General features: G+C 41.0%; 2 protein-coding genes across 2 annotated transcripts; both read left to right on the top strand.

Annotated features, from left to right (window-relative positions):
• Positions 1 to 138: 138 nt before the first annotated feature.
• dmc1 (DNA meiotic recombinase 1) lies at positions 139 to 4,324 on the top strand. The gene is made up of 14 exons (XM_051418230.1): positions 139 to 233; positions 488 to 568; positions 892 to 936; positions 1,075 to 1,221; positions 1,360 to 1,442; positions 1,865 to 1,917; positions 2,026 to 2,067; positions 2,174 to 2,246; positions 2,438 to 2,529; positions 2,620 to 2,693; positions 2,956 to 3,070; positions 3,240 to 3,300; positions 3,454 to 3,570; positions 3,987 to 4,324. The coding sequence occupies exons 2-14, from the start codon at positions 506 to 508 to the stop codon at positions 4,054 to 4,056; spliced, it is 1,035 nt and encodes a 344-aa protein (XP_051274190.1). The 5' UTR covers positions 139 to 233; positions 488 to 505; the 3' UTR covers positions 4,057 to 4,324.
• A 133-nt stretch (positions 4,325 to 4,457) lies between these two features.
• On the top strand, positions 4,458 to 13,665 carry gspt1 (G1 to S phase transition 1). Its single transcript, XM_051418223.1, has 14 exons — positions 4,458 to 4,834; positions 5,124 to 5,168; positions 7,200 to 7,466; positions 7,564 to 7,597; positions 7,944 to 8,021; positions 8,382 to 8,562; positions 8,710 to 8,864; positions 9,084 to 9,224; positions 10,149 to 10,242; positions 11,620 to 11,700; positions 11,971 to 12,144; positions 12,366 to 12,455; positions 12,585 to 12,753; positions 12,942 to 13,665. The coding sequence occupies exons 1-14, from the start codon at positions 4,639 to 4,641 to the stop codon at positions 12,992 to 12,994; spliced, it is 1,758 nt and encodes a 585-aa protein (XP_051274183.1). The 5' UTR covers positions 4,458 to 4,638; the 3' UTR covers positions 12,995 to 13,665.
• The last annotated feature ends 104 nt before the right edge of the window (positions 13,666 to 13,769 follow it).

Raw genomic sequence — 13,769 nt, 5'->3', positions numbered from 1 at the left:
TGTTTATGTTCGTTAAGGTCACCAAGTGCGACATTACCGCCGGCACTTAAAACCAATAATTATTAACAAGTGTTGTTTCAGTCATGTTTATGCTGTGATACATCAATGGTTTATCTTCGCCCAACTGATGAAGTTAATATTTCCGACTGCACTTGAAGAGGACAAAAATCACGAATTCCCGCCAGTTGGCGCGCGCACGGCACTTCAAGAACAAAGCACTTTTTAACTTAAAGGTAAAGTTTTATTGTTTTAGTCAATATCTCAAGAATTTTCTTATTTTCTAGTTTAACTAATTCAACTAACAGATGTTCTAGTTTTAATAGTTTTACTGGCAGACTTGTTGATGTTACAAAACCAGGATAAAGCTAATGTTAATGCTAAATCTTTAATATGAAACCTTATGCTAACGTTAGCTGACCTTGGCTAAAGACCCTCGTTGCTAACTGACAGGAGCTAATTGAACCAGCTAAATCCATTTTATCTGCAGCATTTAACCCGTACTACAATGAAGATGAAAGCGGCAGAGGATCAGGTTGTTCAAGATGATTCTGGTTTCCAGGATGACGAGGTGAGATATTACTTATTACTTATTTAGTTTACGCTTTCAGTTAATCTTTGCTAATTTACAATGCCCCCTTTAGTGACTAAAAATCATCCCCCACAAATGTAATGCTAAATAGGTTGCTATCAATGTCAATAATGTGCCCAGATTACAATTTGTCCATAATTTAGGTGCAAACATTGTATAACAATAGTGTTACAGTATTATGATTTATTATAAAGTTATGCTACAGATTTCTTACAGGTAAAAGCTGTATTCTTGTCTACAATAATAAAGTTTGGTTCTCAGCGACTATCTCATGTAGATTTTCTTTTCCCATATCCTAACAGGAGAGCTTCTTCCAAGACATTGACCTGCTACAGAAACACGGGATTGTGAGTAAACAGCACGGCTGCACAACATTTGACGTGCAGTTTAGTTGATGTTTAAATCACAAATGTACTGTATCCCATTAGATCAAAAGTCTGTCTGTGTGTGTGCATCTCTCTGTCCCTCCCCACCTGTGACCACAGAATGTGGCAGATATCAAAAAGATGAAGTCAGTAGGTATCTGCACTGTGAAAGGGATCCAGATGACTACTCGCAAGGCTTTGTGCAACATCAAGGGCCTGTCAGAGGCAAAAGTGGAAAAAATCAAGGAGGCTGCTGGGAAAATGTTGGTAAGATGGGATTTTGTATTGTGAACTTGCTGCACTATTTCATTCTTGTGGCCTTAAAACAGAATTATTTGAGAAATAAGATTAAAGAAACAACTGACAGAACAATTTATGTATTAGATAATCTTCTTTGCATGGTAGAACATTGGTTTCCAGACCGCCTTCGAGTACAGTGCGAAGAGGAAGCAGGTGTTCCACATCACAACTGGGAGCCAGGAGTTTGAGTTGAGATTCATTCTTCACATTGATAACATGTAGACTGTGGGATTTACACCTCTGAACCTATCACAACAGTTTGTATTTTGTGCATATACCATATGCTCAAGGTGCACGGTAGGAGTCAATATGGTAGACTCTGGGAGTTTAGCTGTTTTAATATTTATGATGTAGCTTAAATATGTCTCATCATGGTCATTAAGTATACATTACAGTTAATTGATATATTTATTTGTTAAAGTTGGCTACCAAAATTGGCTACCTGACAAACTTTTGTTTGTAAGTTAAGTTTTACTGTAAAATCTATTTGGCTGGGGAAATTGTAAAGTGACTAGCAAACATTAAGATTAACCAGTGGATACTGTGACTAGTAAACAAATATTCCTAATTCATAGCACAGATGTTACAGATATATCTTGTATCTCTGCAGTAAACTTTTGGGTGGAGGTATAGAGAGTATGGCTATCACTGAGGCCTTTGGAGGTAAGCAGATGTCTTCTTATGATTAAATACATTGTGTGTGATTAGATTGTTAAAATGTCACTCAGTTTGCAGCACTGGCTCAAAACGTTTCATCTTTTCATCTTACAGAGTTCCGCACAGGGAAAACCCAGCTGTCTCACACCCTCTGTGGTGAGTAAGGAGCCTTTTAAAAATGGCTGCTCCAAAATGTATTGATAAAACAAAACTGTAAGTCAAATAACTTGAGTAAAACAGATTCTGTGTTGTTTTTGTCTAGTCACTGCCCAGCTGCCAGGCGAGGACGGATACTCAGGCGGGAAAATCATCTTCATTGACACAGAGAACACCTTGTATCCTCACAATGATGAACAACTATACAACATTTGATGTTTAGATCGCAGCTTTATTGAAGTGCCATGTGTTTGTGTGACATTTCTTCAGTAGATGTCATAATGTGACCATACAATGATTGTAAATGTGTATGAGGATGTTTTTTTCTTCTGTTTCATATTATCCTTGACTCGTACCTGTCTGGTTCCAGTCGTCCAGACAGACTGAGAGACATGGCTGACAGGTTTAACGTGGACCACGATGCTGTGCTGGACAACGTGCTTTACGCCCGGGCCTATACCAGTGCGGACATACATTTAATTTAGACCAGCGCACACATTTGTAGACTCCCGACAAGGTTATTATAACATTTTGGTGTTGCTCACTCCTCAGGTGAACACCAGATGGAGCTGTTAGACTTTGTAGCAGCCAAATTCCACGAGGAAGGAGGAGTGTTCAAACTGTTGGTGAGTAAAATAATTTTTATTCTAAAAACAAGTTTTCACATATTCATTATTTCTTTGGTTTAACTTCCCTCCTCTATTATAGTCATTCTCCGTGTGAAGCTATTTGAGAGCGAGAATGAACTCTGTCTTGTTTTTCTCAAGGGAATGTAAGTGTTAAACACCAGGCCTGCATTTTAGGGGTAGATACTGTACATAGTAGGGATTCCTTCCTGGCTTACTCAGCCTTTCAGTCTCCTCCTTATCTGCTCCTCCCTGTTGTCAGATCATCGACTCCATCATGGCTCTGTTCAGAGTCGACTTCTCTGGCCGAGGCGAGCTGGCTGAGCGGCAGCAAAAACTGGCCCAGATGCTCTCCAGGCTGCAGAAGATCTCCGAAGGTCTGAACCAGGACTGTGCTTATGTGCATTTATGTGAAAGCCACAAACATCAGCCATATATTTTGTCTGGCACCAGTTGTTCTCAAATATGAAGAAAAAGTATAAAAGTTCCTAATGAAGACAGTTATTTTAGTATTTTGCCCTTGTATCTTATTATTGTTTTTCTTAGAGTACAACGTAGCAGTGTTTGTCACCAACCAAATGACTGCTGATCCCGGTGCAGGAATGACGTAAGAGATGGAAAAACTCCCTCATCTTGAATACATCTCACAAGTTTTTTGCTAGAAATTCTGTTTAGTTGATGAAAAGTTGTTGCACAATATTGTTTGAAACTGATGAGATGTTTTTTTACTTCTCTTATTTCTTCCCTGTCCCTGTTTTAGGTTTCAAGCTGATCCCAAGAAGCCAATCGGTGGGCATATCCTGGCCCACGCCTCCACCACACGGATCAGCTTGAGGAAGGGGCGCGGAGAGCTGAGAATTGCCAAAATATTTGACAGGTAGTCAGCAGTTTTTGTTTGTAATAGCAAACACTAGAGGATGTGAGCCACAAGTTTTACTTCCTGTTACCATGTTGTCAGATGAGATAAACATTAGCCAAACAAACTGACGGGATTTCCCATACAGAAATAGATGTTGCGATATCACAACAAGGTCATGTGCCTGTCATTTATTTTTATTTTCTCATATGACCAAGGTCAAGGCATGAAAGGATCATGACCATAGTTTAACACAGATTTTTGTGTGTCCAAACCAAAGAAAAATGTTCTAGGGTATATGAGCAAAGTGGTTGCTTAGACTGGATTGTTTAATGTGGCCTGAAACAACTTATTGACCCAGACATGGACTTTAATTTGAACAATGAAAACACTTGGGACTCACATTGACCCTACTCATTTATCTCTCCTTCTTCTAGTCCCGATATGCCCGAGAACGAGGCCACTTTTGCCATCTCTGCTGGAGGAGTTACTGATGCCAAAGAGTGAAGAATAAAAGGAAGAGAGACACATGTTAGCACTGTTCCCTGATCCCGTCAATTTAACGTTATTTCAGGTATTTTTAATTAATTAATTTATTGAGTTTTACAACTTTATGTAACTTAAACATACACTAACAACCTTGCACTTTTGATGTATTTATTCTATTTATACACTTTAAGGTATTTCCCCCTGTGTTTCAAAGATGTTAAAATAAACAACAAGAAAGCAGACAACCGTGTGTTATCTACTTTTTTATAGTTTGTCTTGATGAAAGTGAGGTTGTTCGTATTAGCTGCAGAGATAAGGAGAAATGTAAAGTTGGTGTTAACATTGAGGGAAAGGTGAGCCGCAGTCCGGTGCTGGCCTCTAGCGGTGTTTGCGGGACGTGCAGCGGCTGTACACCACCTCTCGTCGGATACGGGATCCATATGCTTGCCAAAGCAAGGCTTAACAAAGCAATGGGAACTTCACCAAACGTGCTGCTAAGAGTCTAAAACACACCAGCAACTCAACGCGTTTTAACAGAACCGTAAGAGTCACCCACCTTCCCCGGTAGTGGAAGGCTTGTCAACTCTGGAAAAAGGAGCAATGGACCCGAGAGACACAGCCCCGGATTCGTGGGAGCTGGAGGAGGATGCCGAGGCCCCGGCTGCCGCGGCGGGGCTCCCGACAGCCTTCGCCGCCCTCAACGTCAACGCCAAACCGTTTGTCCCCAACGTTAACGCCCCGGTGTTTGTGCCGAGCTTCCTTCAAGCCACCGCCATGGAAGTGCCTGCTTCAGACGGTATGTGGATGCCAGACAGCTGGCTGGAAGTTAGCTTAACTTGCTAGCTGGTTTGCTAACCCAGCTAAGTTAGCCTTCCTGACTGCAACTCGCTGTGCTCAGTGCAGCCAGTGCCACAGTTATCGCATTTCCACTTAACTCGTCAACAAGTCGGCTTCAGTGTTAGTCATGTGTTGTGACTTATGTTGTAGCTTATTTATAACGCAGTGACACTCACCGCAAAACGTGACCATCCTTGTCTAATTAATATTTATGAAAGTTTGACATGCTGTGTTTTCTCTCCTCAAAGGTGCCCCTGATCCAGTTGCCAGCATGGAGGTTGCAGAAACAGTCGGTATGCACCCGCTGTGTACTCCTGCATGTTCACGTTACTAATCTGGCTGTCAGGCAGGTTGTTGCCACGGGACAGGTGTGGTTAATAGGCTCAGGTGTGCACATATACCTGCAGCCAGATTTGGAATCTGAGACAAACCCCATGCACACTAGGAAAATATGGATGCTCACGTTTGAGTCCCTGCTTGTAGGCCCACTAACTGAGCCATATTTGGATTGCTGGCATTGGTAAACCCATGTGCACAGGCCTACGTATGACATGATGCAACCTCACTTGTCCATGCCTGAAATAGACGTCCCATTGGCTCAAGCTGTGATATATGTCAAGCGCTGCATGTCCAAGGCCTTGGTCCTGCTGTGTGTCAGAGCAATTTGAATGTATTTGATTACTCTAGGAAAAACTCTGTGCTGACAAGTTTTAGATTTGCCTGAGTCCGATTCATTCACATATTTTGGCCTGACCCTGGATCCTGTGTGCCGCTACTCAAGTTACAGAGAACTGGTGTTTTTGTTATTTGCTAGATTGGCTGAGCAGCTGTAGCAGAGTTAGTGACAAAGAGAGGCAAAACAAAACAATTAGATATGAGACAGTGAGTGGTCTGGAGAAACCTTTCATTTTCACATTTTCTACATATTCATTGAGATGCTTGCCTCTTCAGATTGCTCTAAACATGTATGAAAGACAAATTACAATTTCAGCACGGTGAGAATGTTGACAAAGTTGAGGCAGGAACCTCTCTCTCTTTCTCTCTCTCTCTCTCTCTCTCTCTCTCTCTGAGTTGCCAGCAGCAATATCACTCAGGCTGATTATAAACGATGAGGGTTGAGAAGAAAATAGGCATTGTACATGACTGCTGGGCTGCATAATTTCATAGTTACGGAAATGGGAGGCTTATTTGTGTGTTGCCATGGGAAGATGCTTCTTCTGCGGGCCTCAGCAGATTTCAGTGTACTCTTGTAACAGTATTTGTTGTTTGTTTGGTTGTTTTTTTTCACATGTATTTGTTTGCGCAGCAGAACATTGCATTGGTTGTGTTTCTAATAAATGAACGGGACTAATGAACGAGGAACTGCAGGCCACACACAGTGAAGCCCTATAACTCTTTTTAGACGATCTGTGAAGGAAAATTAATTTTATGAGCGTTTGCCATGCTCGAGGTCTTTATACAGCACATATTGCATTATGTAGATTCAAGGCCCAGTAGTAGTTTGTACACATGGAAATCTGATAGCACTGCCATTTTACAGCAGTTCAGATTTTGACTTCTGTTACAGGTTCAGTGTGTAACATTTAGGAGACTCTACAAGTTTCTCTTACACACTTCTCAGCTCATTCCCATTCCCAGGTCGTCAAATATAGATGTGAGCAGTGTTTAGTTCACCGACACACTGCTCCTTTAAGTCCTAGAAATATCCACACTAGGACACGATCGACAGTTGACCTTGGGGTGGAAAACCAAAGAGGGTTGGGCAGCTGTTGGCAGCATTTATTTGCACCAAATATAAAGTTTGCACATATTTTCTTTGCTGTATATATTGTGTTTTTGATATTTTGATATTTTATTATGTCAGGCACACGGGGCAACAAAGCATTTCACTGCACAGTGTAGAGATATGTTGAATGTGTGACAAATAAAAACCTATTTGTATCATTACATAACTATACCTGCATAATACACAGTAATATGTGTTAGAGATCCAAATGAAGTGCAGTGCAGTTCTGTCTTTAAAGTTGGAATTGTTTCTGTATGTCTTAAGTATGCAAGAGGGGAACTCCTTCCAAATTTTTGTACAAATGTGGTAAGAAAGATTTAAGTTTGGTATTAACATAAAACTGGCAGAAATGTCGCAACTTGAATGAAGTCCACGATTCAGAATCAATCAGGATTCACTCATTGTCAGTCTGCAGGTTTTTAAGCCAAAAAGCATGTGATATCATTAAATAGTTCCTCCTCCTTCCAAGCTGTGGGTTGTCTGTAGCATCCAGACTTTACAGAGAAATAACAGGTGGACTAAATGTCTATGGTTCCAGGTCCGGTGGAGAATGGAAGCACAGAGGCAGACATGACCACAGAGGAAGAGACGTGGGAGCAGAAGGAGGAGCCGGGGGGAGGTGGAGGAGGCGGAGGAGAGGAGGACCTGGGCTCAGGAGGAGCCTGTGAGGAGGGCGCCCCGAGGAAAGAGGATGAGGAGATGATGGAGGAGGAAGAGGAGGAGATGCCCATGCCCAAAGTGGCTCCAGCACCACCGGATGCCCCCAAGAAAGAACATGTGAACGTGGTCTTCATCGGTCACGTGGGTGAGTATCATTTTTCTGTGTGTGTATATTATTTTATCTACAAGTAAGATTATAGAAAGGTCTACTCATAATGTTTATACCTGTTTTTGCCTGTCAGATGCTGGTAAATCAACTATTGGAGGACAGATCATGTGAGTATTTATTATTATCTTATGTGTTGGTTGATCACAAACCTGGTATTGTGTTCCTTTTAATTTAACTTGAACTGTTCAATCCCAGAAAATGAAAAACAAAAATGTTTATTGTAGAGAAACATGTTTGTGCACTGTATTGCGTAATCAGTAACAGCTGCAGTACTCAAACAATGCCTTTGTGGCTGCCAGCTACAGTGCAACAGGTTGCCTCTTGCTCAAAGGTATTTTCAGTTGAAACCTCGGCTTCACTTTTGCTTTTATAGTGCTGCGGATACAATAAATACATCGTTTTCACGGCTGCCCGCTTTGTCAACTTTCCCTTTCTTTGTGTTGTCCTTGCTAGGTACTTAACTGGAATGGTGGACAAGCGAACCCTGGAAAAATATGAAAGAGAAGCGAAAGAAAAGAACAGGGAGACATGGTGAGAAAGGCTTGTGTATGAGAGACTTGTTTAACAGCAAATGAACAGTTCTCCCGAGCAAGTGATGGCTGGTGTGTCTTTACAGGCATTTCCCCCTCAATGTCTTGTGTTCATTTACATTTTTTCCTCCTCATGTTTAGTATTAAAATGTGAATAAATTACTGTAAGCTGCTTAAAATATTTTTATCGTTAGAAAATTGACCTGCTATCGTTTGCTATGTTGAATGTTTTTTCACTCAGCAGCTAATCACCAATGGTTTTAATCACAAGGGGCTTGTTTGCCACACATGTGCAGTAAATTCAAGTGCTCTTAACACAGTTTTAAATACATAAATTAAAAAATAAACATGGTTGTTGCAGGTACCTGTCGTGGGCTCTGGATACAAACCAGGAGGAGAGAGACAAGGGGAAGACGGTCGAGGTCGGGAGAGCTTACTTTGAGACTGAGAAAAAACATTTCACCATCCTGGATGCCCCAGGACACAAGAGCTTCGTCCCCAACATGATTGGTGGAGCGTCACAAGCCGACCTGGCAGTCCTGGTAAGATGGACATGCAGCCAAAGCTAAAGCTAATTAGCCCTAAACCTTAAACACAAACAGATTAAAACCTGTACTGCTTTTTCAAAATTATTAGACTAATTATTAAATGTTGGAATTACTTCCACCTCCCTCATTTGTTTGTATCAGGTGATTTCAGCGAGGAAGGGGGAGTTTGAGACCGGCTTTGAGAAAGGTGGACAGACGCGGGAACATGCAATGCTGGCTAAAACAGCTGGAGTCAAGCATCTCATTGTCCTGATCAACAAGATGGATGACCCAACTGTCAACTGGAGCCTAGAGAGGTGAGCAATGACTGGGTGAAAACGGGTAGGACGTGTTTGTGTTGGCTTTAATGCTTTCTAGAGCTAAAATAGTCAATAAGATGACGGATTGGCGCCAAAACATTGTTTATCAGTGAATTAATAGCAGTAGAAATCCATGCTATTATACATATTTTAGTAAATAATTATATTAATAATAATAATAATAATAAAAGTTGCCTTTTTATTACTTTCCTGCAGGTATGAAGAGTGTAAGGAAAAACTGGTGCCATTTTTAAAGAAGGTGGGCTTCAACCCCAAGAAGGACATACACTTTATGCCTTGCTCCGGACTCACAGGTGCCAACCTTAAGGACCCCGTAACTGAATGCCCCTGGTACACGTAAGTCAGCTCTGTGAATGGGCTTCTACGGTAGTGCAGTATGTAGTATCGTCGTGTCATTTGGTCTGCAGTCATCCTCGTAAGCCTTTTATTTAACCACTATCTAAACACAGCTATACACACTCAACCTACTTGCTTGATGATTTATTACATGTTGACATAATCCTCACGTCTTGGTACTCTTTGTACACGTTTGCATGAAGTTATATTTCAGTACAGTGAGGATACGTGGTTCACCTGCCAGCAGTTTCTGTTCCTTCAGTGCTGCATCACTGTTACCTTTATTTTCTGGCACAGTTTTACTAACGTGTCCCAGAGGTGATCAAAAAGCTCTGGTGGGCCTTTAGTGCACATTAGTGACACTTAACACGATGCTGATTTAAAGTAGTGCCCTTCTTGGCATCTCCCTTTATAATGGAACATATTTTTAAGGGTTGCAGCTCTATACAGTAGAAACTGCTTCTTCAACAAGTACTTATTCTTTCTGGTGATCATGGTAAACAAGTCCACCAAAGAATCCCACATGCCTCCTTTCTCCATCTGTGCCTCACACCGACAGCCATTTTCTCAGACTACACAGAAAGACTTGCACAGTTTATATTTCAATATTCATTAAATACATTTTAGTGAAGATTGTGTTGATATTGTACACACTCTTACAGAAAAGGATTGAGCAGATTTGTTTACTCTGTCTTCTGTGGTTGTATTTTTTTCCCCACTTGTTTTGGTTGATGCATCAGTTTGTGTGGAGTCTGGCTGCAGTATCTTCTGTATGCTCAGCTGTGGTTTGATCAAAAATTGAGGCCATGGCAGGACACGGTAGCTGCACTCATGAATACTATTCTGACCATGGAAATAAAATGTGAACAAGTGGGGTTTGTGTGACTGTGTTGATTGATGTTTTCCCTGTTTATTCTTTACCAGGGGTTTGCCATTTATTGACCATCTGGACAGTTTGCCAAACTTCACCAGATCCAGCGATGGACCAGTCAGATTACCTATCGTAGACAAGTACAAGGTGAGCAGCTGGAGGCCATTGATTCTCTCTCCAAACAGAGAAAAACAGAAATCTGTGGCAGCTTGTCCTAAGCCGATGAGTGGGCGTAATATTTCTTTTGGGTTTTGTTCACTTGGCCGAAATCTTTTCTTTTGCTCCCTCTCCTTCCTGTCGGGTGATTTTCCAAGAGCACACCAGCGTGCTTCCACACACTGCAGCCTCTGCCTAGTCATTCCTCTTTAAGATAATTCAGCTTCTTGGCACTCGCCTCAGTTTAGATGTTGGAAGCAGTTCAACACATGAGTGTTGGTGGAATTGAGTTATTTTGGAGCTCTCTCAGTTGTCCCTACATTAATCATCGTCTCTTTCCTTTCTTCCCATCACATGTCAGCTTTTCTCTTTATCCTCTTGTCTTTAAGTTGTTTAAATACTCTCTTGCTGTGATTGCATAAGAGCCTTATATAGTGGTTATATGATTAAATAGTTCCAACTGGTGTTCTCCTGATGTAAGGGGATTATGGTTCAGTTAACTGGGTGCTGCATACTAATGGGACAGCCAAGTCGCCATACAGCGGGCTTTATGCAGATCCACACAACTGTGGATAGAACATTTATTATTATTTTGTTGGGCACTGGAAATCATGATTGTCAACTATAATTATTAATTCATTTTTACGTGCCAGCAGAAGCTAATCGTATTTTGCATTGGTTATGCCTATCATTATGCTAAAGCGTTTTGAATGAACATAGCTAATAGGCTCTGTCCACAGAGCCGGGCCTGTTAATTACTGAGCTTTAGAGCTGCTGGTAGGCAGAGTTTTCTTAAATTTGAACAGAGCCAGGCTAGCTGTTTCCAGTGTTAATGCTAAGCTAAGCTAAGCTAAGCAGCCTCTGGTGGTAACTTTATATTCATCATATAGACATGAGAGTGGCGTCAATCTCCTCATCTAACTCTTGTCATGAAAGGAAATTAGCGCATATTTATTATTTTTCTTTTATACCGTATATTGTTTTATCTCTCTACTACATTCGATTGTTGAAATCTCTATGTATCTATTGTATTTTCCGCGTCATTTTTGGTTTTATATAGTATATTTGCACGTATTGTATTGTATTTTGTGAAGCACCTTGTATCTCTGGTTTTGAGAGGCACTATAGAAGTAAAGTTTATTATTATTTATATGGTTTTACTCTGTTTGACACATTCCTACATTGAAAAACAGCTTTAAAAAACATGAAGGAAAGCTTATTGTCCTTGTTTCAGCTGAAGTGACTTTTTAATGATTTATTGATTAGCCAAATAATAATTTACCCTATAAAAGTAATGACTAATGTAATGCATCCAAGGTTACTGATAGCTGAATTGATCCTTCTCAACATGTATGCGTGTGCTTGCAGGACATGGGTACAGTTATCCTCGGGAAGCTGGAGTCTGGATCCATCAGTAAAGCCCAGCAGCTGGTCATGATGCCTAACAGGGTGAGATTTCCTCTGTATGACTTTGCTCCTTCTCACAAGGGACCAATAAACCTTCTACTAGAAATAACTTCAAGGCCTCATTCTTGTATTAAATGTACTGCAGCCTAGATGGAAAGAAGAGCTTGTAACCAAAAGGATTTAGTCTCGGCTCTAACACCAGCCACCTGTGTCAGTACAGTAATAATGTAGTTGTTTAAAGCCTTCACTTAAAATATTTACAACTGTTTGTGTGTGTGTGTGTGTGTGTGTGTGTGTGTGTGTGTGTTGCAGCACACAGTGGAGGTATTGAGCCTGCTGAGTGACGACGTGGAGACAGACGATGCCACTCCTGGGGAGAATCTGAAGTTAAGGCTGAAGGGAATCGAGGAGGAAGAAATCCTTCCAGGTTTTATCCTCTGCAGCCCTGACAACCTCTGCCACTCCGGTCGCACCTTTGATGCACAGGTAATGACGAGAGATGGCTTTGAGAGTTATTAGTTGTGGTCGTCAAAGTCTTCAGGTTGAAGGTTCACGCAGCTACAGGTTTGATTAGCTCACATTTATTCCATTTGATGCTAACAGATAAACTCCACACCCCACATACATGCATTATGAATATGTCAAACCAACTGATTGTGATTTCCAATTTTAAAAATCTCTCAAACTTTGCATGTTACTCATTTCAGATCGTCATCATTGAGCACAAATCAATCATTTGTCCTGGTTACAATGCAGTGCTTCACATCCACACCTGCATTGAAGAAGTGCAAATCTCAGTAAGTCACAACTCTACTTTCCAAGCTGTTCGTTTTTTATTATTTATTGTATTTGCTCAGCCAGTGTTTGTTTTTGAGTCGCCTCCTGGCCTCAGTGTTCAACTCAGAGCTATAAATTCTGACTTGCAGGCCTTAATCTGTCTGGTGGACAAGAAGACGGGGGAGAAAAGCAAAACACGACCACGCTTTGTTAAGCAGGACCAGGTTTGTATCGCAAGGCTCCGGGCAGCAGGAGTCATCTGCTTAGAGACCTTCAAAGACTTCCCTCAGATGGGACGATTCACACTGCGAGACGAAGGTAAGAGCCTTTTTTGTGTTTGTAAGAGAGTCTCAGTATTCATATTTGATTTTACACGACTTGTTTACGACACAGATGTTAAGGGAAGATATTAAATTGTGAATATTTGTGCATTTTCATAACAATATCAACAGAAGTCTTGAAGCATAATTTTGTCCCCCACTTCCCTTCGTACACTCCTCCACCAGGCAAAACCATCGCCATTGGCAAAGTGCTGAAGCTGGTGCCAGAAAAGGACTAAATGCAACAGTGGCAGCATGCATGGAGTTCTTCCACTCGTTACCAGAGGAGAAACGCTGCTAGAGCCAACCCAAACAGCTACTCTCTCTTTACACACAACTATGCTGAAGAGAAGAACAATGACAACAAGGAGCGAAGAAAGAGAATAAAATTGCGTCAAATGAAGAAAACAAGACTGAATCAGTTTTTATGATGAACAATATAAAATGAGAGACCAAGTCCAGTGTGTCAGCTTTCTCATATTGAGAGCTCAGCTATGCCACTAATGTAGCTACATGTCCCCCTTCTGTACTCCCACGGCTAACCGCACTGTCGGCTGGCCACGCCATTTGTTTTTAGAATGGAGATGGATGCAGTGTTATTGAGATTGGGGAGGAAATAACAAAAACTACAGAATTATTTCATATCCTGCAAAAGACCAGAGTTAGCCTGTAATTATAATTTGCAAAGTACACCTCCCTTTTTAAGAGTGGGATTAAGAATCCAATGGACATTTTATTTGGTTTTAAGGATTGCTGTACCAACATTTTTTGTTTGGTCTCTCTCCACATGAGATGGTTTAATTGGATTGAGCTCATTTACTAGTCTGATGAACCATGGATAAACACTCACACAAACAGACACACACAACTGTTACATAATCTAAACTGAAAATAAATGATCAAGCTGCAACGGAAAGGTCTATTTGTTTTCCTTTTAATGCGTATTCCCATTTTGAATGGAGAAAACAATATCCAATGCATCAAAGCAACACCAAGTCCTTATTTTATTTGGAA

Source organism: Dicentrarchus labrax, unplaced genomic scaffold (assembly GCF_905237075.1).
Source record: "Dicentrarchus labrax unplaced genomic scaffold, dlabrax2021, whole genome shotgun sequence".
Lineage (NCBI taxonomy): Eukaryota > Metazoa > Chordata > Actinopteri > Moronidae > Dicentrarchus > Dicentrarchus labrax.
The sequence above is the reverse complement of the archived record's forward strand: the minus strand, read 5'-3'. Positions and strand labels throughout refer to the sequence as shown.

Excerpts from the sequence above, each read along its gene's own strand:
- gspt1 (XM_051418223.1), top strand. The coding sequence starts at position 4,639 with ATGGACCCGAGAGACACAGCCCCGGATTCGTGGGAGCTGGAGGAGGAT. Across the intron at positions 8,563-8,709 it reads AAGCCGACCTGGCAGTCCTG|GTGATTTCAGCGAGGAAGGG; the intron begins GTAAGATGGACA and ends TGTTTGTATCAG. Across the intron at positions 12,754-12,941 it reads ATTCACACTGCGAGACGAAG|GCAAAACCATCGCCATTGGC; the intron begins GTAAGAGCCTTT and ends CTCCTCCACCAG.
- dmc1 (XM_051418230.1), top strand. The coding sequence starts at position 506 with ATGAAGATGAAAGCGGCAGAGGATCAGGTTGTTCAAGATGATTCTGGT. Across the intron at positions 937-1,074 it reads TGCTACAGAAACACGGGATT|AATGTGGCAGATATCAAAAA; the intron begins GTGAGTAAACAG and ends CTGTGACCACAG. Across the intron at positions 2,694-2,955 it reads GAGGAGTGTTCAAACTGTTG|ATCATCGACTCCATCATGGC; the intron begins GTGAGTAAAATA and ends CCCTGTTGTCAG.